Raw genomic sequence first — 26,741 nt, 5'->3', positions numbered from 1 at the left:
CCTGGAATGGGACAGGGACTGCGCTAGAGTGGTTTGTGGGCCCCATGTGGAATGGGACGCCTGCATATTCAGTAGAAATGGCTTTGGTGATGGTCTCTAGGTTGTGCTAAACTTCACTAAACTCCACATGCCTTGGTTAATATGTGGCCTAGTCAATCTGAAGATCTCGCTGTCAAAGGAAGATCAGTCAGTAAGAGGGAGAGTCAGAGGGCTGTGAACTGTGAACAAAGCAGCCGGTCAAAGGTCATTGAGCGGGAGAATCCACACGAAGAGGGGATGTGATGTACTGTATATTCTCATCTGTGTTTAACAGTAACAGACTCCTAGAGAGAGAGAGAGAGAGAGAGGGAGAGAGAAATAAAGAGAGAGAGAGAGAGAGAGAGAGAGAGAGAGAGAGAGAGAGAGAGAGAGAGAGAGAGAGAGAGAGAGAGAGAGAGAGAGAGAGAGAGAGAGAGAGAGAGACGGAGGTAACAGTAACACCACTCACATGTAGCGGAGGTGGGGGTTCTGGGAGAAGGCTCTGGCCTGGATACCGCGCAGGTTGCCGTTCATGATCGTTCTGGAAGAGACACACAGTGTCACAGAATGTAAGGCATGTAATACACTTCCAGTCAACAGTTTGGACCTACTCATTCAAGGGTATTTCTTTATTTGTACTGTTCACTGTGGAATCAGGGATTCATTGTTGAATTGCTGCAAAGAAACCATTACTAAAGGACACCAATAAGAAGAAGAGACTTGCTTGGGCCAAGAAACCAGAGCAATGGACTGGTGGAAATCTGTCCTTTGGTTGGATGAGTCCAAATTTGAGAGTTTTGATTCTAACTGCTGTGTCTTTGTGAGACGCAGAGTAGGTGAATGGATGATCTCTGCATGTGTGGTTCCCACTGTAAAGCATGGAGGAGGAGGTGTGATGGTGTGGGGGTGATTAGCTGGTACAGTGTCTGTGATTTATTTAGAATTCAAGGCACGCTTAACCAGCATGGCTACCACAGCATTCTGCAGCGATATGCCATTCCACCTGGTTTGCGCTTAGTGGGACTATCATTTGTTTTTCAACACGACAATGACGCAGCACACCTCAAGGCTGTGTGAGGGCTATTTGACCAAGAAGGAGAGTGATGGAATGCTGCATCAGATGACCTGGCCTCCACAATCACCCGACCTCAACTGAATTGAGATGGTTTGGGATGAGTTGGACCGCAGAGCGAACGAAAAGCAGCCAACAAGTGCTCAGCATATGTGTGAACTCCTTCAAGATTGTTGGAAAAGCATTCCAGGTGAAGCTGGTTGAGAGAATGCCAATGGTGTGCAAAGCTGTCATCAAGGCAAAGGGTGGCTTGGGAGAATGTAAAACATAAAATATATTTTGATTTGTTGAAAACTCTTTTGGTTACTACATGATTCCATATGTGTTATTTCATAGTTTTGATGTCTACAATTTGATTACTCTACAATGTGGAAAATGTTTTTTTTAAGAAAGAAAGAAAAACCCTTGAATGAGTATGTGTGTCCAAACTTTTGAATGGTAGTGTATATGTTACGGTCAGACACTCACATGGAAATAAGTACACACAGGCAATAGGTTACAATTGTTGATACTGAAAGACACCACCTCCTACATTTACGGATTAATCAAAGGAAAATAAAATGCTATTCCATAATTAAAACCACCAACACAGACCTGACAGTGTGTCCATGGAAACCAGGGTTGCACAGTGTTTTTTTTGGCTCTACCCACACTAAGGAGTAGTCACGCAGGTCGCACAAACGTCACAGAATCTGCAATTGTCTGCTGATTGGTCAGAGATATGTTGTCACGAATTCCTCATTTGCAGTTAAAACCCGGCTGTGATAGCAGTGCACTCACTGGAAGCATGTAAAGGAGTTTCTTTTAAATGTGGCTCGCAACCGGCAACGTTTGGGGTAAATAGGGAGGCATTCTAAAAGTCGTCGAATCTTATCTTCCGGCTCGTCGCCCCTGCTCCTCTCCCTCCTCACGGGCCATCATTACGATCAGGATAGTATCAAGAGCCTGCATCTTCTCTCTCGCTCCTCAGCTAGCTTCACAAGGAGCTAAGATCAATTATGTATATTGAATCCATTTTTATCATGGGCATCTGCAAGCTGTTTATTTGCTCTGAACACGCGTCTCTTTTCATTAGAATCCATCTGAGAGAATGATTACATCAGAACAGTCATGATGGCGTCACACTGTGTAGCTAACACTGATGTGCAACTGTAACACTGGGTGTATGGTAAGCCAAATGGACATGTTAAGACAAGTATTCCACCATATTGAATTTGGCTTAAACAAGGGCAGCCCAGTGGGGAATACAATGTGGTCAAGGTCAGACACATAAGGACCTGGGAGTGAAGACAGCCAACGCAGATGTGTCACATGTCCCCCTGTTGCTTGTACTCAAATATTTAAATTAATCATCAAGGTGGGCTGGCTGAGGCTCTAAGGCACATGAGGCTGACCCAATGTGGGCCCAGAGTAGCTCCTGCTCTGGCACTGCCTGGGCTGCTCACTCTCTGGTGAGTCATCCAAATCACCTGGCCCTGAACTGCTGTGGAGGAGATGGGGGGGTAGGGGAGGGGAGGGAGGCAGCAGAGGAGCCAGGGCCCACTCCAGGTGAGCCTGATGCTAATGAGAGGAGCTGTTAATCAGCCCTGTTGAAGTGCTCTGGGCCTCCCCTAATAGGACCAGTGGTTACATTGGAGGAGACTAGGGGAGACTGGGGGAGACTGGGGGAGACTAGGGGAGACTGGAGGAGACTAGGGGAGACTAGAGGAGACTAGGGAGACTGGGGGAGACGGGAGGAGACTATGGGAGACTAGAGGATACTAGGGGAGACTGGGGGAGACTAGGGGAGACTGGAGGAGACTAGGGGAGACTAGGGGAGACTAGAGGAGACTAGGGGAGACTGGGGGGAGACTAGAGGAGACTAGGGGAGACTGGGGGATACTAGGGGAGACTGGGGGAGACTGGAGGAGACTAGGGGTGACTAGAGGAGACTAGGGGAGACTGGGGGAGACTAGGGGAGACTGGAGGAGACTAGGGGAGACTGGGGGAGACTAGGGGAGACTGGAGGAGACTAGGGGAGACTGGAGGAGACTAGGGGAGACTGGAGGAGACTAGGGGAGACTGGGGGAGACTAGGAGAGACTGGAGGAGACTAGGGGAGACTGGAGGAGACTAGGAGAGAATGGAGGAGACTAGAGGAGACTGTGGAGACTTTAGGAGGCTGGGACGACAGGAGGAGACTGGGGGCTGGAGGATGCTTGAAGATGCTGGAGGAAATTGGGGCGTGGAGGAGACTGGGAGACTGGAAAAACTGGAGACTGGAGGAGACTGGAGGAGACTGGAGAAACTGGTGGAGACTGGGGGCCAAGCAAGACTGGGGACCGGGCGAGACTTAGGGGACTGGATGAGCCTGGAGGAGGCTGGAGGAGCCTGGAGGAGACTGGGACGGAGGAGACTGGAGAAGACGGGAGAAGACTGGGGAGAATGGAGGAGACTGGGGAGACTGGAGGAGCCTGAGGGCAGGGCAAGACTGAGGAGCGGGCGAGACTGGAGGAGCCTGAGAGACTGGAGGAGACTGGAGGAGGCAGGGGAGACGGGAGGAGACTGGAGGAGACGGGGAGACTGGAGGAGACTGGGGAGACTGGAGGAGACTGGAGCCTGGGTATACTGAGGGGGGCTGAGGAAGACTGGAGGAGACTAGAGGAGACTGTGGAGACTTTAGGAAACTGGGGAAACTGGGACGACAGGAGGAGACTGGGAGCTGGAGGTTGCTAGAAGAGACTGGAGGAGATTGGGGCTTGGAGGAGACTGGGGGAGACTAGGGGAGACTGGAGGAGACTAGGGGAGACTGGAGGAGACTAGGAGAGAATGGAGGAGACTAGAGGAGACTGTGGAGACTGGAAGATACTGGGATAGAGACTACAGGATACCATCACCATCCCAGAGGGGAGTCTTGCCTACAGGTCCAGAGAGACCAGGATGGCTGAGGGTGGGTCGTGGACATGGGGGGAAGGAATCCGATTTACTGTATATGCCAGGGGTGTTTAGGGAAAGGGAAGGGAAAGCAGACCTAATTAAATGTCCTGGCTGCTATTCCAGCGTCATTTGATCAGTGTAAAATGGGCCGTAGGGAGGTGCTGTTGTTTGAGGCAGGCCGCAGTGCATTAAAATGAACATGCCTGCATAAGTCACCGCTAGTAGTCAATAGTACTGATGGAGCATGTGTGCCCACCAGACCGGGTGCCAGGTCACTATGTGTTGGGTTAGGTGGGTCCTTGTATAACATTAAGTATGTCTTGCATATAGAGACAGGATCTTAATTTGAGAAAGTTTTCTTCAGCAGGAACATAATTCTGCAGCAACAGGAAATTTGAAATTTTATGTAGACTATAATTCATGGACATTTTAATAGGGGTTGATACACTACATGACCAAAAGTATGTGGACACCTGCTCGTCGAACATCTCATTCCAAAATCATGAGCATTAATATGAAGTTGTTCCCCCCTTCACTGCTATAACAGCCTCCACTTTGAACTTGCTTCCATTCAGTCACAAGAGCATTACTGAGGTCGAGCAGTGATGTTGTGTGATCTTCCAATTAATCCCAAAGGTGTTCGGTGGGGTTAAGGTCAGAGTTTGTTGCAGGCCAGTCAAGTTCTTCCACAGAATTGTCTACAATATCATTGAATGCTGTAGCGTTAAGATTTCCCTTCACTGGAACTAAGGGGCCTAGCCTGAACCATGAAAAACAGCCCAGACCCTTATTACTCCTCCACCAAACTTTACAGTTGGCCCTATGCATTGGGGCAGGTAGTGTTTTCCTGGCATCCGCCAAACCCAGATTTGTCTGTCGGACTGCCAGACGGTGAAACGTGATTCATCACTCCAGAGAATGCATTTCCACTGCTTCAGAGTCCAATGGCGGCAAGCTTTACACCACTCATGGTGATCTTAAGCTTGTGTGCGGCTGCTCGGCCATGGAAACCCATTTCATGATGCACCAGGACGAACAGTTCTTGTGCTGACCGTTCTTCCAGTGGCAGTTTGTAACTTGATAGTGAGAAAGTTGACGAACTGACTTGTTGGAAAGGTGGCATCCTATGACAGTGACACATTGAAAGTCACTGAGCTCTTCAGTACGGGCCAATGTACTGCCAATGTATGTCTATGAAGATTGCAATGCTGTGTGCTCGATTTTATTTACCTGTCAGCAACGGGTGTGGCTGAAATAGCCGAATCAACTAATTTGAAGGGGTGTTCACATACTTTCAGTGTACATGTTTTGTTAGGGCAAATCAAGTTAGAAATGTCAAAGTCTAAATTAAAATCTTTAGAATCCTTTTAAAGAATCAAATGCACCACAAGTTTGCATTTCCTGCTGTGCAGGAAAAGTCTCTGCAACAAAAGAGTGATCAAATTAAGATCCTACATCTGTAGCATGTTCAGGTCAGGATGACACAGCCCCATGGTCTCACAGCCATATGGTATGCTTTCATGGCTAGAGCAACAGTGGGCTCTGCAGAAAACACACATCAGTGGTTTATTAATGTGGTGTGCTTCTCCCCATGTCAACACTCACAATCTCTGAAGTCCAGTGTACAGCTCCATGTCCACATCCTTCAGGGTCTGCAGGCCAGTCCAGTTCTCAATGTGTCTGAGACATAAAAGGGAAAGAACAGAAGACAGTCAGTAAAAGCAACTTTAAATATGTTTTGTTTCGTTGGTTTACGTATTTGAGTTTGGTTTTCCCTTGTAGTAAGAAGGTCTACAATTCAGCTCAGTTGTGAACGTCATGTTTTTACTCAGTCCCATTTGAGGACGCTACAAGGCAAAACTGAACATTAATAGTAGTCTAGTCAAGACGTGGGATACACTGTCTGGTAGAATATTTGTTTTGTGGATGTCCCCACAAGTACGAGCACATTCACATGATTTATGCTGAAATGATCTACAATGCAATTACATCCTGCGTAATGAGGGGACGTTTAATGAAAGCGAATGGCTGGAGGTTCCCGGAGTCTCTCCACAACACTGAACTAAAATCACTCTGGGTGCTCCATGCTGACTGTTGCTGCTCTTGAACTGTAGTAAAACTGACACTCAGCATTATTCTGGTAAGAGACATCCCCAAGAGCTGCGTGTTACCATTTGGCCTGTTGAAATTGCAATACCCCATTGTTTATGTATTGTGGGCACTTAGCTTTGTAAGACTCCAAATGAGATCACGTTTTAAAGATTCACCACAGTGCCATGTCTCAAATTCGATCTGTCTCTTACTTCTCTCACTTCACTCTCTCTTCCATTACCTCGCTCTCATCTACCTGCTAAATCGGGCTGACTTTCATCCTTTCTTTTAACACACACTCTTTTTAATCGATTTTTACAAATTTGACACATTTTCACACAACAAGCACACCACACACATCCACCAGCACTCAGCAGGTCAACAACATGCATTGCTGATCTCTGAGCCCAGGAAATTACATCCAGCCTCCATCTGTTACTAGCATCAGGTTTTGAAATTGTCTTAAAATATTTACATCAGCCATACACATTTACCTTGGCCCATCTCCCTCTCTGGTCTGTTTATAATCAGTGCAGCGTTCCATTGGTTCAGAGCAGGAAGACCATCCTAATCTCCCTGCTTCTCTTTCCATGTGATGCGTACATGTGGAACGACATCCTGGGCAGCTGCTGAGAAATGCCTTAGAACTCATTCTGATTGGTTAGCATGCATGAGCGGGCCCATGAATATGAGAGAGATCCGATGTCAGGTGAGATGTGAAATCTTGTCCAGGTGGCAGGGAGGTTATGTGCACAGCCGGGGCAACATGAGGCTAACGCTGGATCCGTATATACTGGACAGTATAGCTGACCTGAGACTAGAAGCTGATGTGTGTGATCTGCACTGAAATTGTGCATGTGTACTAGATGTAGGCTACAGTATGTATTATGTAAACCACATTATGTACTGGTTGGTTCAAGCCCTGAATGCTAATTGGCTGACAGCCGTGGTATATTAGACCGTATACCACAGGTAAGACAAAACATGCATTGTTACTGCTCTAATTACATGGGTAACCAGTTTAAAATAGCAATAAGGCACCTCGTGGGTTTGTGATATCCTCTACGGGATCGGAGTCCTCCCCACAGGACGGTTGAGCTAACGTGCGCTAATGTGATTAGCATGACGTTTTAAGTATATAATGCATAAAGTCACACATTCATTTATACAAACGCATATATACTGTGTACCTTAACTGATGGACATTAAAACAATCTCATTAAAGGAGAATATAAAAGAGATCAAAAGTAGTGGAGAGTTAACATAGAAAATTACTGTGGCAATCCATTTGACATCCCCACTTGCTTAAGATGCAAATGTTTAAGACAGTGTGAGGTACAACAGCTATGCGCAAATTTAGAAGAAAAATATGTTATCATCTTATATTCATGAGTGTTTTTCTGGCAATTCATGTTAAAGACAAAATATTAAGACTATCCTGCTCACATCTTGATAAAACAGTGTTATGTAACCTAGCAACTCTGCTTTCCAGAGCAGTAAAGTGGGTCGTCGTTTGGAGAGGCAATGCAGAACAACAAATCCCTCGACAGAGGAACTATGGACTCGCCATGTAAAACAAAACCAAAAGCTTTAGGACAATAAATATCTAGATGACGAAGGACAAAGAGAGGCAGACAACCAAGGAGAAGGAAGAATCGCCTCACACGGACCAGAACCAATCAATACCCACAGAGATTAAAATCATGAGTAAAAAATGAAAGTTGGGGGAACGCTGGCTGATTGGCTGAGCTCATGTTAGACTCAGAATGAGGCCTGTCCTCCAGGGCCTAATTGAGTGATTGACTAATTGACTGATTGATCGATTCATCAATTGGCTGTCTAAACAGGCTGTAATGAGTCTGCATGGGGCTCCAGAGAGGGAGTGGCCAGACAGCTCAATGCAGAGGCAGAGAAGCTCATTAACATAAACCTAATGTACAGACAGTATAATCTGTGTGGAGCGCAGTGTACCTCCTGTATGACAATCATTGTGGAGTGGAGTGGCTCACACAGAACATTATGTATTTATCAAACGTCAAACCAAATGTATTGTTAGTGTTAGTACAGTACATTGCAGTGCAGTGCAGTGCAGTACAGTACATTACAGTACAGTGCAGTGCAGTACATTACAGTACATTACAGTGCAGTGCAGTACATTACAGTAGTGCAGTACATTACAGTACATTACAGTACAGTGCAGTACAAAAGAGTGCATTGCAGTACATTACAGTGCAGTACATTGCAGTACATTACAGTACAAAAGAGTGCAGTGCAGTACATTACAGTGCAGTGCAGTGCAGTGCAGTGCAGTGCAGTGCAGTGCAGTGCAGTGCAGTGCAGTGCAGTGGGGGAATAATTGGGTTGACAAGTACAAAGCAGTCCTCCTCTCCTCCATTATGGTTAGAGTAGGAGCTAGTGTTAACCAGGAGCACTAGGCTGACACAGTTGGATAATGTAGGCTACATGCTGTACAGCTAAGAGGGGCTTTGCATATTTCCATACCAAAATCACCCCCTGTGAGCAGATTGAACACTGCTACTTATAACTTTGGATAAAAAAGCGTCCCTCACTTTAAAAATATTCAGACTAAAATCAGTCTTTGCCCCATAAATATGTAAATATTGCAGATTTTATTTTGCAGTGTAGGCCTACCTCTGGTGCCGGGAGCCCACAGAGCAACAGCAGGAGTGAAGCACTGAACTAAGACCTGACCAGCCAAGCACTAATGACAAAGTGAGAATTCCTCAGTTGAATACATTCTGGTTTTCTCATGCCTTATACAGTATTTATAGAATATTGATTATTTGGATTCCTTAGGTCACCTCTTTGGAAGAACAATATAATGTGTGTTTTCTTTATTATGCTTCGCACAAGTTCAATCATTCACTCAAATGTATTTATAAAGCCCTTTTTACATCAGCAAAAGTTTTACATGTAACAAAGTGCTATACAGAAAAGCAGCCTAAAACCTCAAAACAGCAAATGTAATGAATGCAATTATATAGAACAATGGAACATTTATCTCTACATGGGTTAGGATTTGTAGAAAAAGCTGTCAGGTACTGCATTGTAGGGAGAGAACTCAATGCCACTGTCAATCAGTTAGGCACGACGGGGGATGTGATCTGAACCAAATGAGTGAACCGGAGAGCCTATTTCACCAAAAACGTTCTCTCCTGACAGACTTTAAAACAGTATGCTGAGACGCCGCTGTCTGCCCCAAAGCTGTGACCCCATCTTCTGATGGTGAGGAATACAGTAACACACTCAGGCAGCATTGAATAGCTGCAGGTTTGATGGTACCACCCATTGTGACAGACTCATTTAAAGCACGGAAAAGCACAGAGCCTACGGCTTTCTGTGTGACTGGGGCGATGACCCAGCAGGAGGATGGGAATTTTACCCTCTGACTGTGGTTCAAATGGCAACATATTCCCTATATAGTGCACTACCCATACTGCTCTGGTCAAAAGTAGTGTACTAAATAGGGCAGAGGACTCCATTTTGGATGCACATTCTCTCCCCTGAACTTGCCAGTGGGTTAGACTCTCACCCACTCACACTGACACTGACACATCTGCATGACCTAACATAAGTGGAGCCAAAAAAAGGATGAACAAAATCACCTACCTTCTCAGAAGTTTACCTCTGCGAACACTGAAACACGGATTCATTACTCCATTGCATCACCACCGCGTGAGAGAAGGGCAACATCACAACTGCCTCCTCGCTTGAAATGGAATCAAATCTATACAGAAGTAACACAGGGGATATTTGCATCTCGCTTTTATCGCAGCACTGCAGTGTCAATTTCCTCTACGTGGTTATATAGTACAGGAGCTAGTACAGCTGACTCCACAAGTCATTTAGACTACCTAACTAGTGTAAACAGCCAAACGTGTCGTGTCACTTTAAAATTAGAATCCAGATACAATCATTTACACATCATGACCACCATGTGCCATGTGTGACTGTTAATGACATCCTCCTATCAGTCTGAAGGCACGTGGGAGAGAGAGAGAGAGAGAGAGAGAGAGAGAGAGAGAGAGAGAGAGAGAGAGAGAGAGAGAGAGAGAGAGAGAGAGAGAGAGAGAGAGAGAGAGAGAGAAAGAAAGAGAGACAGAGACCGAGAGCGAAAGAGAGAAAGAGAGAAAGAGAGCATTTTGAACCACTGATCAGGTGACAACCACATGACATAGAGACTCCAGTGTTAACAACTAGCAAAATCAAATACAACAGCGGTCTTCACAATTCACTGGCTTAGCAGACGCAGCACATGTCTACGTAAGCTGTGCAGCGTTATTTCAGCATCTGTAACCGAACATTCCCCCCAGTCCAGATCCATTCATTTGTTGATGTCTCTGTGCTGTTGAGAACGAGAACACTGTCTCCGTGTGCTTTCCCATTAGGCCTTAGTCATTGGTGATGATCGGTGGTCTGTTTGGAGGTGGCAGAACTCTCTCGGGAGGCAGCCAGTGCTGTGCTCTCCCTTCTCTCAACTCATCCAATGTATTCATCCTCATGTCACGCAGCCGTGTCTTTGAATGGAGCTCTCTCTTGTGTTGTTTTGTGTCTCTTTAGCAATGAAATACAAGTTGCATGTGTATTATGGAATCGTTTAAACCACTTTTTTATTGGAATGAGATTCTATTCAAAGACCTTCCGAACCATACAGCTGCTACATGTGAAAACCAATGTTTCTAGCTACTATACGTGAATCAGATGGATTTTGCCGTTTGAATACTAATTATGTGTACGTATATGTGCAGTGTGAACCGTTAGGCTACATATTGAATGCGTGGAGGACGTTGTCATGGAAATGCAGCTTTTGTTGGATTATTCATACAGACTAATGTATATTTTAAAATGCACCAGACACATAGGCATTGAGTGGTCTGTTGAATATAAAAAGCAATTTGGATTAGTTTATGCACTTTTGGAAAAGGTTGAGTGAGGAATAAGGCTTCACACTCCCATTATAAAGTTACAATACCCGAGAAAACACAGAACATAGGAGTGTGTCTCTGTGACTCCACTCACAACTGCATTTTAATTACACATACAAAATAATAGTTTCTATTCCAAAACCTAATTATGCAGTGTGGCATTTCATCTAAATCAACTAGGAGAGAGGAGCATTTATATGCGCTGTATATTTAGGGGCTATTCTTTATACTCAAAGTCATAATAAGTGTGAATGTTTGCAATTCTTTAATCTTACACTTAGGCTAAATAAACCCGGTGTACTGTGTACTCGGTTAACTGCAGACCATTTTGGTAAAACAAAAACAACAACCGATTAGTCCACTTCAATTTTCTAATCTCTTTGAAATAATCCTGTCAGAATGTAAAGTGATAGTGTGTGCGTGTGTGTAATTACCTAGTTGCATGGTTCAGGGGCCTTGATGAAGGTGTATAACACCCTGCTAGAATCTGATTTAACCATCCCCTATTTCTCCATCTTGGAGTCAGCATATCTGCAAATATTTGAACTGCAGCTCTCAAAGCGTCAATCAGATCAGGGTATAGCATGCGACATGGAGCTGCTGGGTTTTCTGAAGGAACTGAGGATCACAATACTGTATCCTCCTGGCACCAGTCCAGAAGTGTTGCCCTGCCTGCATGCTGATGGCTGATGGCTGAGCTGCCACTCTACTCCGCCGCTCCTCTTAATGGAGGCAAAGAAACCCAGCTTTAAGGGCTCCCATCTGGAAGCCATGATAAATAGTTTGGTGGGAGAGATGCAAGCCAAGCCAAGTCTTTTTTCCAACATGGCTGGTGTTGTGATACGTACGGTATATGCTAGACGTTTACAGCAGTGTGATTTAGTTGAAATGAGTTATGCACACTATATTTCTGCTTTTTTTGTCTCTCTTTACAGAGATTTTCATCATACAGTACTATATATATATTAATTTATGGAAATGTAAGAGAAAATGTCTTGCTCGGCTTACTGAACTGTGCAGCTCTGCTAAATATGTATGTAGTATTTCAAGGGTTTTACTTCTCCTCTTAACCTGTCATATTGTTACTATTATGGTCTCCCAGACAAGGCAGCTAATGGTCCTTTAGGATCACAGTATTTTCCCGTGAAAAGCACAAACCCTACCGCTCTTTATCTTTGGGTTTTAATAGGGTGATATAGACGTGGTATAAACTTTATATAGAATGATGGACGTGGCAGTGTGGGTTTTGACAATGCCATAATTTATGACTTCAAGTAGATTTCCTGGTATCAAATTAAACATTGATGGAGTTTTTTGAATTATCCTTCCTACTTCTAAGGCATAAAGTTGCTTTCAATTCATCTCTGTTTGATATACATGCAAAATAAAGTATTCTTATTTATGTTATTGTTAGTAAGAGTACTCTATATTTTTATCTTAACCTGGAACTGGGCGTGCTATGCATCGTAAGTTCCGGCTTTATTCAGAACCTACTCCCGTTTATCTAGTATTAAAAAAAGTACTAAAATAGAGAGAGTAGTCCTCTAAATTTACAAGGTGTGAAATTGCCTCAGCATGCATAGAAAGAGCTCCTAACTCTCCCTAATCCTCCATGACTCCACAGCACACAGACAGGGCTGTTATTCAATCAGCCAAAGCTTTATTTACACTTTATTTACACCATATCAACAGTTTTACAACTGGATTTTACTGTCATATCGTTTAGCTTGAATGATTTAGGTATGTAATAAGTTACAAGTTCACTGCTGAAACAATAAGCTGTTGTATGCTGAGGCAGGGATCAAATCAAATCAATTTTTTCTTTGTCACATGCGCCGACTACAACAGGTGTAATCCTTAGAGTGAAATGTTTACCTACAAGCCCTTAACCAACAATGCAGTTTTAAGAAAACAAAATTGGACCTAGAGTTGGTTTTCCGGTACCGCTTGCCGTGCGGTAGCAGAGAGAACAGTCTACTGTATGACTAGGGTGGCTGGAGTCTTTGACAGTTTTCAGGGAATGTCTCTGTCAACCTGTCTGGTATAGAGGTCCTGGATGGCAGGAAGCTTGGCGCCAGTGACGTACTGGGCCGTACGCACTACCTCTGTAATCCCTTGCAGTCGGAGGCCGAGCAGTTGCCGTACCAGGTAGTGATGCAACCAGTCAGGATGCTCTCGATGGTGTAGCTGTAGAACCTTTTGAGAATCTATGGGACACATGCCAAATCTTTTCAGTCTCCTGAGGGGGAATAGGTTTTGTCATGCCTTCTTCACGACTGTCTTAGTGTGCCTGAACCATATAGGTTTGTTGGTTATGTGGACACCAAGGAACTTGAAGCTCTCAACCTGCTCCACTACAGCCCCGTCGATAAGAATGGGAGCGTGCTTGGTCCTCCTTTTCCTGTAGTCCACAATCATCTCCTTTGTCTTGATTACGTTGAGGGAGAGGTTGCTGTCCTGGCAGATCTCTGATCTCCTCCCTATAGGCTGTCTCGTCGTTGTCGGTGATCAAGCCTACCACTATTGTGTCATCGACAAACTTAAATTATGGTGTTGGAGTCGTGCCTGTCCATGCAGTCTTGAGTGAACAGGGAGTACAGGAGGGGACTGAGCATACATCCCTGAGGGGTCCCTGTGTTGAGGATCAGCATGGCGGATGTGTTGTTGCCTACCCTTTCCACCTGGGGGCGGCCAGTCAGGAAGTCCAGGATCCAGTTGAAGAGGGATGTGTTTAGTCCCAGGATCCTTAGCTTAGTGATTAGCTTTTAGGGCACTATGGTGTGGAACGCTGAGATGTAGTCAATGAATAGAATTCTCACATAGGTGTTCCTTTTGTCCAGGTGGGAAAGGGCCGTGTGGAGTGCAATAGAGATTGCATTATCTGTGGATCTTTTGGGGCGGTATGCAAATTGGAGTGTGTCTAGGGTTTCTGGGATAATGGTGTTGATGTGAGCCATGACCACTTCATGGCTACTGACATGAGTGCTACGGGTCAGTGGTCAATTAGGCATGTTACCTTAGTGTTCTTGATCACAGGGACTATGGTGGTCTGCTTGAAACATGTTGGTATTACAGACTCAGACAGGGAGAGGTTGAAAATGTCAGTGAAGACACTTGCCAGTTGGTCAGTGCATGCTCAGAGTACATGTCCTGGTAATCCATCTGGCCCTGCGGCCTTGTGAATGTTGACCTGTTTAAAGGTCTTACTCACATCGGCTACGGAGGGCGTGATCACAGTCGTCCGGAACAGCTGATGCTGTCATGCGTGCTTCAGTGTTACTTGCTTCGAAGCGAGCATAGAAGTTATTTAGCTCGTCTGGTAGGCTTGTGTCACTGGGCAGCTCTCGGCTGTGCTTCCCTTTGTAATAGTTTGCAAGCCCTGCCACATCCGACAAGCGTCGGATCCGGTGTAGTACGATTCAATCTTAGTCCTGTACTAACACTTTGCCTGTTTGATGGTTCATTGGACGGCGTAGCGGGATTTCTTTTAAGCTTTCGGTTTAGAGTCCCGCTCCTTGAAAGTGGCAGTTCTACCCTTTAACTCAGTGCGGATGTCACTGGGGGAATGATGTCATCGATGTACTTAATGATAAAGCCAGTGACTGATGTGATGTACACCTCAATGCCATCGGAAGAATCCCAGAACATATTCCAGTCTGTGCTAGCAAAGCAGTCCTGTAGCTTAGCATCTGCTTCATTTGATCACTTTCTTATTGACCGAGTCACTGGTGCCTCCTGCTTTTGTTTTGTTTGTAAGCAGGAATCAGGAGGATAGAATTATGGTCAGATTTGCCAAATGGAGGGCGAGGGAGAGCTTTTTACGCGTCTCTGTGTATGGCGTAAAGGTGGTCTAGAGTTTTTACCCCTCTGGTTGCACATTTAACATGATGGTAGAAATGAGGTAAAACTGATTTGAGATTTCCTGCATTAAAGTCCCCGGCCACCAGGAGCACGGACTCTGGCTGAACGTTTTCCTGTTTACTTATGGCCGTATACAGCTCATTGAGTGCGGTCTTAGTGCCAGCATCGGTTTGTGGTGGTATATAGACAGCTACAAAAATTACAGATGAAAACTCTCTTGGTAAATAGTGTGGTCTACAGCTTATCCCGAGATACCCTACGTCGGTCTAGCAAAAACTTGAGACTTCCTTAGATGTTGTGTTCCAGCTGTTGTTTACAAATATGCATAGCCTGCCACCCCTTGTCTTACCAGAGGCTGCTGTTCTATATTGCCGAAAAAGCTTAAATCCCGCCAGCTGTGAAACACAAGATATTACAGTTTTTAATGTCCCGTTGGTAGGATATACGTGATAGAGGTAATTTATTTTATTATTGATTGATTTTACGTTGGCTAATAGGACCGATGGTAAAGATAGATTACCCTCTCAGCGACGGATCCTAACAAGGCACCCGGATCTTTCTCATGCAAACTACAGGGATGAGGGCCTTGTTGGGCATCTGAAGTAAATCCTTCCCGCCCGAGTCGTTGAAGAAAAAGTATTCCTCCAGTATGGGGTGAGTAATCGCTGTCCTGATATCTAGAAGCTCTTTTCGGTCTTAAGACAGAAACATTAGGTACAAAATAACTTACAAATAATGCGGAAAAAAACATACACAATAGCACAATTCGTTACTCGATCATAAAACGCCAGACATCTCCTTTGGCGCCATTGCAATGTCCCAAGTCATTTAATCTCAGCAGAAGCAGAAGGGTTCCTGGAGCTGGTGTCCTTCTGGCCAGTAAAAGCCATGTTGCAGCAAAACATATTTTATATTAATGCTAAACCCAATTGTCATTTGGGTCTGTAAAAGTACAGCACATGTAAATGCAGCACTCGTTAGCATATGATTGTTTGATTCCCATTAGGATCACAAGGCCTCCTAAAGCAGTTCAACTAATTGTAATAATGTCATAGGCCTACATATGCAGAGAAGTAACTCATTCAGCTTTCTCCTCACACCACAGAGGGGTGTAGTCATACAGCCTAAGCTCCTGTATCCTTAATGTGACTGTGATGTGATACTGTTCAAACATGGACGCTTTGTTTCCAATAAGTTTATAACAACATCAATTGGAGTATGTCTAATGATTTATGACTGTATAAAGGAATCTGAGCTGCCTACATGCTTTCCTACATTCATCCAGGCCACAGACTAGATGGCAAAATAATGTGAAAGTAGCCACTACAGAGACTTAAACTATTCAATGAAAACATTTTAAAAAATCACAAATCTTAGTGAATTGGTTTTGTTTAACAAAACTGATGAGGCAGAAAAAAACATCCACAGGCCCACAGTAATCTGAACACACTATACCAGGTGGCAGCTCACACACACACACACACACACACACACACACACACACACACACACACACACACACACACACACACACACACACACACACACACACACACACACACACACACACACACACACACACACACACACACACACACACACACACACACACACACACACACATTCCCACAGTCTGATCTGACTGGACTGCTGCCCCTGGTAACTAGCCACTGATTTTCATATCATCCAAATACAGAAGAAACATTGGCAGAGGAAGGAAGCTTAATGCAAATATCTTTGTTTTCCAACCTCTAAATTGAGCCTGGTGGGATAAACTGCACTGATGCAATGAGTACCCAATCATCAATTGAGATTAGTGGGGTTCTTGGGGATGGCTAGAGCTATGACACATTATATACAGTCATTTTCATCCAGTGACTTCCACTCAGTGCTAAAAGCCCTCAGAAAATGGAGTGAAATGACAGTGATTAATGTGTTGCTAACGTCCTCAGCTGAGCATCTCTACAGAGAACTGGGGTAGACTAACCAATAACGTGTGTGTGGGGAAATGATGAGCCGGAAATCATGGAAATGATGAGCCGCCAGTTGGCCCTCAGAACGTTCTGAGGCAGGCAGTGACCCAAACTCAAAATGGAAACAGGAGGCCACTTTAGTCCACCTTTTACCAATCAGCTCAAACACGTCAGCCAATCTGCTGCTGTTGCCCCTCCCCTCTCCTCATCCCTCACTGCCAATCCCTAAGAAGTGATCCATGCCTTCGATAACATCTTAAAAAGAGCAGGGTGACATACAGGAAAGTGGCTATACACTACCATAACAGACGATAAATACCACATCCACTTGAGAGGGGAAAGCATGAGAGCGGATGAGTCATGAAAGCACATTTGACATCTGTGAGAGGCAGGAGAACTCACACCCACCGCCACTGAGGCACCATGTGACACCTGCACACATGGAGAGGGCATGTTGAAATACAGTATGTCTGGCTGACTGGTTGGCTGTGACTGACTGGCTGGATGGCCTGGAGTATGTGATTGATAATCACCCTGGGCTGAGGCTGGCTCATAAGTCACTGCAGTGATTGAAGGTGCCGTCCCAAAGTGAGGGTGCTTTTAAATGATTGATTGCATTCTGGACTAACAAGAGGATCTAGTCAGCACTGTAGAGGCTTAGGCATGATTGACGGCTCCCGTCGCTGCAGACCCCCCCCCCCCCCCCCTACACACCAACGTGACCCCCACTCCATTAGCTAACACTGTGAATATGCCAGCAGCATTTACTCTTGACAGTGCAGTTACTGTAGTCAGCCTCTGTGAGGGTGAGCATAGAGCAGAGATCATCAACTAGATTCAGCCGAGGGACGATTTTATTCTTGAGCGGATGTTTTGAGGGGGACCGGAAAATAATTACTAATAATTTGTAGACTGCAAATGAACCACCAAAAAACCCCAAACAGATATAATATTTTTTTGACTAAAACTGAATAATTTCATGCCTTGCTTACATTTGTATACAACCAAGATTCACTCTATTATGAGTGGGAATACTTGGGAACAGAGTTCCAAAATAAAAATCAATTGGAACTGATTTCCTGGTGTTTGTACAGTCTTTTCTATCCCTGGCAAAGAGAATTAGGAGATTTTCTTTTAGTACTAATGCATCAACATGCACACACACACACACACACACACACACACACACACACACACACACACACACACACACACACACACACACACACACACACACACACACACACACACACACACACACACACACACACACACACACACACACACACACACACACACACACACACACACACACACACACGAACGGTATCTGCAGTTGGTAACATACACAATATAAATGATAGAGATGAAGAATGCTCAAGAACCGCCTTCAATGAACCTATAGGCTGTGCTTTGATTCACATCTAAATGTAAGTACCACAGGCATATTCATTGGAATATCACAGTATATTTTATGAGTGGTGTTATGAGGGCTTTGTTGTTAAGAAACTCTTCTTTCCAGCTCTTTGTTCTTTAACGTGTTTTTAAGCAGGCATCGTCTTTGTTCCCCTGCCCCGCAGTCGTCTGTTGCCTCTAAAGGGGTGCGTTGAAGGAGGGGTTATTTCCCCCCTCAAAGGGATTAAGCTACTTTGAAAAGGTTATCTTGAGGCTTGAAAGGAAGGGAGCAGTCTGAGGAAAATAAGAGGTATGTGTCTGAGTTCTGATGAAAGAATGTTGGGAGGATAAAACAACAGGGGGGGATTACTATGATCAGGGGAGGAAGAGCCGATGTGTGACTAATAATGGACAGACTGGTAGTGGATAAGACCAGGGAACTCTCTCCGCCCTCTCCTGGGCAAGCATCAATGGGCGATTCCACACCAGCGGGAGCAGATTATCCTGGCAATCGCAGACTGGTATCACAGATTATCCTGGCAAATCCCACATGGAAACTTTTTAAATGCTTTAAATGCTTTTTTACATTCGTATCACAAACCATTTGTGAGAAAATCATGATTAAAGTGGCCATTTTATGCACTTTTTAGACCTATTCAGACCCTATGATCTGTGAAACGTACATGATATAGACAACATCTTGTTATCATTATACTCCTTATAGGGTTTTTTAACATATGGAGTATGATTTTGAAATACAAAATGTTCACATTAATTTATTCAACATTAAAGACATTAATATTGTCACGCCCTGGTCTTAGTATTTTGTGTTTTCTTTATTAATTTGGTCAGGCCAGGGTGTGACATGGGTTATTTATGTGGTGTGTTTTGTCTTGGGGGTTTTGTAGGTTATGGGATTGTGGTATAGTATAGTAGTCTAGGAATGTCTATGGTTGCCTGGAGTGGTTCTCAATCAGAGACAGGTGTTTATCGTTGTCTCTGATTGGGAACCATATTTAGGCAGCCATATTCTTTGAGTGTTTTGTGGGTGATTGTTCCTGTTTTTGTTTGCACCAGATTAGGCTAGTTAGGTTTTTCACGGTATGTTTATTGGTTTGTATTGTATCAGCTTTATTAAAGATGTATCAAGATAACCACGCTGCATTTTGGTCCTCCTCTCCTTCATCGGAAGAAAACCTTAACAAATATATCTCAAAACCACCCTTTTTGATGTTGTTCATTTTAAGACATATTGTTTGGAACAATATATTCCACAAGTACCATTTCCAGTGGGCTCTCTGCTAATTGTGAAGTTATGATACATTTTATGGGCACCACCAACACAGTGAATGGGGAAAATGCATTTAAAGGGAACTCTCACTGCTGGTGATTTGCTGAATGTGCAATCTTAAAGGAGGGCTGTGATTGTTTAATGATCTATAATGTCAATGTATATGTATAAAATAGGTCATATCATTAAAAGTACCAGAGCCTACCAGAGCCCAGAGCCCACTCTGGAAATATGATGTGTTTGAAGAGTATATTGTTACAAATAATATGTCTAAAAATAAGCTAATTGCCAGAACAATCTGATACCCCAAATTCCAGTCCCGCTTGCATGGAATTGCCCCAAGGCATTGTGTGGAAAAATCCCCTTCAGAACACAACAGGAAATATGGTAGTGTTTCACAAAGCCCAAAACCTCTTGAGCAGTTTTCTTAGTACCGCTGTTCTTTTTATGCAGTGCATTCAACACACCAGCATACAACAGCAGCATTTCATACAAACAAAACTCAAGATACGACAGCTCTGTATATTTAGCGGCGGATAAGTAATTTGGTGCTCTGAAGCACTGACCCCTCCGCCTCACTCAGAGCACAGGGGCTGAGGATGACACACATTAGGACAAAACACCATCTACCCTACTCTCCACCTCCCCTCCACTCATATAAGACAAGCATGGCATGTCTGTCAATAGAGCGGACAGAAATAACCATGGCCTCATGAATAGATGAATAATTCAAAAGGGGTCTGCCCTCTCTGTACAAAGGCACCACAAGGAGGGGATAGGCAGCCGCCTGGGAGGGGCTGCGAGGGGCGGGAGGGAGAGGTGAGCTGGGATCTGGGATCACTATCCTCTCGTCAGACTCTCTCTGTGCAGACATGAGACATGTTTCCATTTCCTCAGTGCCTATTCTCAACATAGTGGAACCTCAGACGTTCAGGTTAGTCAAGATCTATGAAAAGGAAACAGCCCACACACAACAGCCCACACACAACATTACAATCATAACTCATAGAGATGTACAATTGCAGCAATACTTTTTCCTAGATGTGTGGGGTAGCACCATATCATTTCTAGAAACTAAACAAATGATAAGTAGATGCCCTGAAACAGGACCGGTTTATTACTAATCTTCCATTTCAACATAAAACATGGCGGTGTGTGTACAGCTGTAAGATCTTCATTTGATCACTCTTTTGTTGCATCGCAGGAAATGAAGATGAGCTTTGTGATTTACATACATTCACTGAAAACCCACACGGCAGTATTTGACTTTTCTTGTAGCCTAACTTAGGCCAGCTACTAGCCTAACCACCATTCAAGCAACATTATGGTTTAAACATTCAAATCCTCTTGCTTATTTTGCTGTGACAATATAGGTGAAATTAAAATCCTACATACATTATGTATGTGGCAGCCCACAAATCTTTGGGGGCGCAAAGTACATGAAGATGGGTGGGGGGTGGTCTGGAGGGGGGATAGGACCCCTGTCTGTAAATTGGAGAACAGCTTTTTCCTGCAATCTGGAGCCATAATCAGTATGCTTAATTCTATGTAAAAAAATAAAATATATATATATATATAAAATGGAGCTGTCTGCATACTCATGACTGGTGGTACTTTAAAGGAAGTAAATGATATGTCTACAAATAATATGTGCTTCTCTGCATCTCTGCTAAAATCTGGGTAAATTATTTAAAGGAATGTGAGTCTTATTCATTACATTTTGTAATTGCTTGCTTTTTCTAAAGTCTACCAAACTTCCCAGCAGGCATGCCAGTTAAGATAGACAAGCTAGCTACTCTAATTTGATTAATAGACTGAAATGGCGTCTTGGTAGCTAGTTATGAGGTTGGGAGCCTATCTGGGCTAGCTAAAGTCAGCTTCATAAAATTGCTAGGTGACTAGTGGTATTACAGAGAAACAGCAGATCGTAGGGCATGATGCCACTGTGCTGGACGATCCTTTTACTTTGAAGAATTTAATTAGGTAGAGGGTTAGATAGATCTGCAGGGATAGTATAGCACTGAGCAGGGAGAACCTCTCTTAAGGGTATTGGTACAGTGTGTGCACTGCAGAAAGGGAAGGGGGGGGTTGCTTTGTGAATTTGTGTGCTGACTGAGAATGAGGGCAGGAGCCGTGCTGAATCCTCCATCCTATCTCTCAGTAGACCTACTATCAGTATACCTTCCTCTGGAGTGTGTAAAAGAGCCTTTTTTTCCACCAGACAGGAGCAGCCATGAGCCTGGCTTGAATTCAGTCTCTACAGTACCACGGCCCTGCAATGATTGCCGCTGACGCTTCTGCTTCCACTGCCCACACATTTCTCATTGCAAAATGTATTGACAGATGGTACTGTTAGGTCTGGTATTCAGCATCCACTGGGAAGTGGTAATGAACACTGATCACACAATGTCCAAAACCCTCAGTGGGTTAGACGCAGAAAGAGACTCATGGCAGGGTTTGAATAGACATTCTTTGTAGGTGTCACCTATTTTATCACGTTTCCGGATCTGCATACTAGAATTTGATATGGTTATCATACAAAAAAACAATATTACAATAATTGTATACAGGCACTAACACATGCAAACACAAACAGGCCGGCATGCACCACACACACACACACACCAGTGACGGTCAATGCCATTTAAGATTAGGGAGTATTATATATTTTTTTTATGAGCATGGCCTTATTTATATTACATGATATTGGATGTCGGTCATTCATATTCCATTCACCCAGCTCAATGTAACATTGATAGGTAGGTCCCTCCCCGTTTTGTTCTGTTTGCTTACGTTTAAGAAATGTTTTGCAACAGAAACGGAGGTATGAATACACCCTTGAACACCTGCACACACAATTCACTTTCATAGCAGCCACATACAGCATATGCTACCTGTCCTCCTCACCTTTTCCCTTCGCTTGTGGACTTCAGTGCACAACTGCCAACCGCTAACCGCTACACAGCCGACATCGTTGTGACCATATTAATGGTATAGTCAACAAATTAGAACTAACGCATTATTAACCCCCCACAATCCAATCCATGTGTACAATCACGCAGTACAGTGTACAGCAAGCAGTTTAGCAGTTACACTGGCAGACTCCGGTAAAATAATAATAATATAAATAAAATACAAATTAATTTGAAGAATTGAAGTGTTGCATAGCCTTAGCCAGCTAACTAACATCAATAGCATTCCTCCCTGTTTGAGTCAGGTTGCTAAATTAGTTGCATTAGCTAATTACGTGAAAGGCAAACTCTCTCTCCCTCTCTCTGTTGCTGCTTCTCCTTAATCTTTGAAGAAATACATTTGTTAAATATTGTTCAAATAATCTTTCTCTCTCTTTGAGTCAACTACTCAACAAATGTTATGTACTGCAGAGCTAGAAAGCTGTAGTGTGTCATAATTACTTTGTAAGTCCATGAAAGGGGGTGAGAACCATGAGCCTCCTAGGTTTTGTATTGAAGTCAATGCGCCCAGATGAGGATGGAAATAGCTGTCCTCCGGCTAAACCATGGTGCTACCCTAGAGGGTGCTGTTGAGGCTACTGTAGCCCTTCATTGCAAATAAGTGTATTTTAATGAGTTATTTGGTGACATGTTCATATATTTAGTATTGTTTTACCTAAAATGATGTTTTATGAAAATCATTAGGATGATCCTCCCCTTCCTCCACTAACACACACACATTTCAGTCAAATATATAAGAAATCACTTCAGCATAATCTGATACTAGAGTGATTTCAACAAAAGTTATACTACCATCTGGATTAGCCCCTTATCCAAATATGAACACCTTTCCAGGTGATTTTTAAGGCTGAGATCCGCATTGAGGGGAAACAACACTACCGGCCGGAGAAGAGGAGCTCCAGCGTAGTGGTAAAATAAATCATAGTACATACTCTGCTGTTCTGTCACAAGTTCAATGATGTCTGACGGAAATAAAACTGTGTTCGTTATTTGAAGTAACGTCTTTGTTGTTGTAAAATCGCAAAAGGGACTTGGCAGTTTCACCGCTACAGATGCCAACGTCAAATTATTAGTGCCTTTTTCTTTGCAATTTGGTGAAGCCGTAAGGGGTCTGGGGCACTGGGATTACATCATAACCTCAATTTTCTCATGTATTGCTTTTTCGGTCAGTCACACATCCAGACTCTGCTCAGCCAAATAGATTTTAATGCACTTTGAACTGATCACACATTTGATAAGATATTAGTCTACAGATGGTGCCTCTACTTGGTGAAACCTGTTACAGGGGAATGGAGGAAAGCTATACAAAACGTAATAGGAAATCCTTTCATTTGCATACATTAACAGTCATATAGAATAATGAGAACCTAGTGTAATGTTGCTTGTGCTGTGGCTGTTATTGCATTATAATGACTCACAGTCTGAAATATAATCCCTACTCTTAAATGCAATATATTGTATTTTTTAGGTTTGAAACACTTAAAAAGTCATTTAAATTGCAATCCAATTAGGCCTACCAGTCTCAAACATCCCATTGGGTGACACAGTTGTAATTATTTGGGAAACGGTAACCGTACAGCGCTCTCAGAGTTTCCAAAGCAATTACAAATTAATTAAAACAAGATATCCCGACGAATTTGTGATGAGTGAACTTGAACTAAATATTCATTGTTGATGTGCTGCACCCATATCAATTTTAAAACCTTAATTAAGGTAAATTACTGTTAAATCATTCTAAATCATCACTTAATGACTTGACATACCAGTACAATTGGAAGAAGTAAAAAATACCTTGGGTAAACCACTCTACAAACAGACAACAGAGTTATGAATATTGTAAAGACAAAACTCACAAAGGAGAGCAACTGCACAAAGACCTTATAAACTTTTCAAAGCAGGGAAACAGAAGTACAGAAGTACAGAACGGCTTGCTGATTGTTGACAGTGACACCAGCTGTGGTCACACATACAGCACATTAAGGTCCTTTTGAAAGAGAGGTAAAGTAGCTACATTAAATTAGACCAATCTAAAGAAAACAGGGTAACACTTTACTTGACACCCAGCATCATAAGATGTTATGACACGGTCATAACCATGTCATAATGTGCTATAACGGCTTACTTAACGTGTCATAACCTGTTATACTATGGTCATAACACTGTCATGGCACATACAGTATATTTACACCTGTGACAAGTTTTTGAGTTATTTTATGGCTGTTTATGGCACCTACATAAGAGTGTAAAAACCTGCACAACCTGCCACGGTAGTTATTTTATGGCTGTTTATGACACCTATAAAACAGTGTCAAAACCCACAAAACCTGCCACACAAGGCAAAACATTCCATTACAACATAACCTAAGTGACAACAGTATGTTTATGTTATATTTTTATTGACCATGTTAAATGATCATTGTAATTGCGCACACATTGATGTCAGACATTAATCTACCCCAATGCTCTGCTGTGGATGACTGGGAAGAATGCAGGAACAGATTTCAGGAGCAGGACAAGACACCCTCTTTTTGACTGATAACTGATATAAGGGCATGTACGTGATAGGCCTATCTGGCACATATGATGGTCATAATGCTTCTTGACAATGTCATAAAATGTATTTTCTTAGTGTAGGTGTAGGTGTCATAACCAGCTACTAAAAAAATGCAAAACATGTCACAACAGGTATAAATATATGGGGGGGGGGTGTTATTTATGTCAGATGTTATTTAAGTGATAATGCCCGATAAGCGGGTGTTTGGAGGATATATTGGCATGGGTGTTGTTAGGCCCGAGACTTCGTTTGGGGCCAGCAAACCGTGCCAATTTAACCTCCAGGCAATAGGCATGATCCAGGCATGATCACTTTTATACAACGGGGTAACGGGTTAACATATTCAAATAATGATTGGCATATTTTCATTAAAAACATTGGTTTCATTCATTTATTCATACTATTTCATCCTTCCACGAGATATAGTCCCGACAAAAATCTAGGGTTGCTACCCAAGCCGGCTGGTCATTTGTTCTATCAGTTCGGTTGCTAGAGACGCGACCCCATTTGTTCTAAAAGTTCTATTGCCATACTGGCTGGCAATGTTCTTATCCCTTGCTTGCTAGCTAGCCAACTACAGCTAACTTATAGTCACGTCAAATGTAAAAAATAATAGAACAGTTGCTGCATTTGCATTTGTTTACGCTGTTTTCTAGTGACATTTATTTGGATACATCCATAACAATGAGCTAATGAGGCGCATCTTCGCCTGGTATAGAAAATGTGCTCACTCGTCAGGACACTGTTGTCATTACAACCCATGTCATGTCGGTTGCTAGAGACGGTATCTATAGAAAATGGGTTCTCTCGTCAGGACACTGTTGTCATTAAAACCCATGTCATGTCGGTTGCTAGAGACGGTATCTATAGAAAATGGGTTCTCTCGTCAGGACACTGTTGTCATTAAAACCCATGTCATGTCGGTTGCTAGAGACGGTATCTATAGAAAATGTGCTCACTCATCAGGACACTGTTGTCATTAAAACCCATGTCATGTCGGTTGCTAGAGACGGTATCTATAGAAAATGGGTTCTCTCGTCAGGACACTGTTGTCATTAAAACCCATGTCATGTCGGTTGCTAGAGACGGTATCTATAGAAAATGTGCTCACTCGTCAGGACACTGTTGTCATTACAACCCATGTCATGTCGGTTGCTAGAGACGGTATCTATAGAAAATGTGCTCACTCGTCAGGACACTGTTGTCATTACAACCCATGTCATGTCGGTTGCTAGAGACGGTATCTATAGAAAATGGGTTCTCTCGTCAGGACTCTGTTGTCATTAAAACCCATGTCATGTCGGTTGCTAGAGACGGTATCTATAGAAAATGTGCTCACTCATCAGGACACTGTTGTCATTAAAACCCATGTCATGTCGGTTGCTAGAGACGGTATCTATAGAAAATGGGTTCTCTCGTCAGGACACTGTTGTCATTAAAACCCATGTCATGTCGGTTGCTAGAGACGGTATCTATAGAAAATGTGCTCGCTCGTCAGGACACTGTTGTCATTACAACCCATGTCATGTCGGTTGCTAGAGACGGTATCTATAGAAAATGGGTTCTCTCGTCAGGACACTGTTGTCATTAAAACCCATGTCATGTCGGTTGCTAGAGACGGTATCTATAGAAAATGTGCTCACTCGTCAGGAC

At 43.4% G+C, this 26,741-nt stretch overlaps 1 protein-coding gene across 8 annotated transcripts in view; it reads right to left on the bottom strand.

Moving 5' to 3' along the window:
• The window catches only part of ntrk3a (neurotrophic tyrosine kinase, receptor, type 3a), a 286,833-nt gene that overhangs the window by 244,820 nt on the left and 15,272 nt on the right, over positions 1-26,741 (bottom strand). For 7 of the 8 annotated variants that reach the window (XR_006839310.1, XM_046353608.1, XM_046353618.1 and 4 more), the window contains exons 2-3: positions 5,611-5,685; positions 488-559 (exon numbers count right to left, since the gene is read on the bottom strand). Coding sequence is in view for 7 of the 8 variants with exons in the window: in XM_046353608.1 (XP_046209564.1) it covers positions 488-559; positions 5,611-5,685 (147 nt within the window). In the remaining variant the exon portion in view is untranslated. Of the gene's footprint in view, positions 1-487; positions 560-5,610; positions 5,686-9,726; positions 9,896-26,741 lie in introns of those variants that run through there. The other variant, XM_046353661.1, reaches the window with a different exon arrangement.

This window comes from Oncorhynchus gorbuscha, linkage group LG01 (assembly GCF_021184085.1).
Source record: "Oncorhynchus gorbuscha isolate QuinsamMale2020 ecotype Even-year linkage group LG01, OgorEven_v1.0, whole genome shotgun sequence".
NCBI lineage: Eukaryota > Metazoa > Chordata > Actinopteri > Salmoniformes > Salmonidae > Oncorhynchus > Oncorhynchus gorbuscha.
This window is presented reverse-complemented; position numbering and strand designations above follow the sequence as displayed.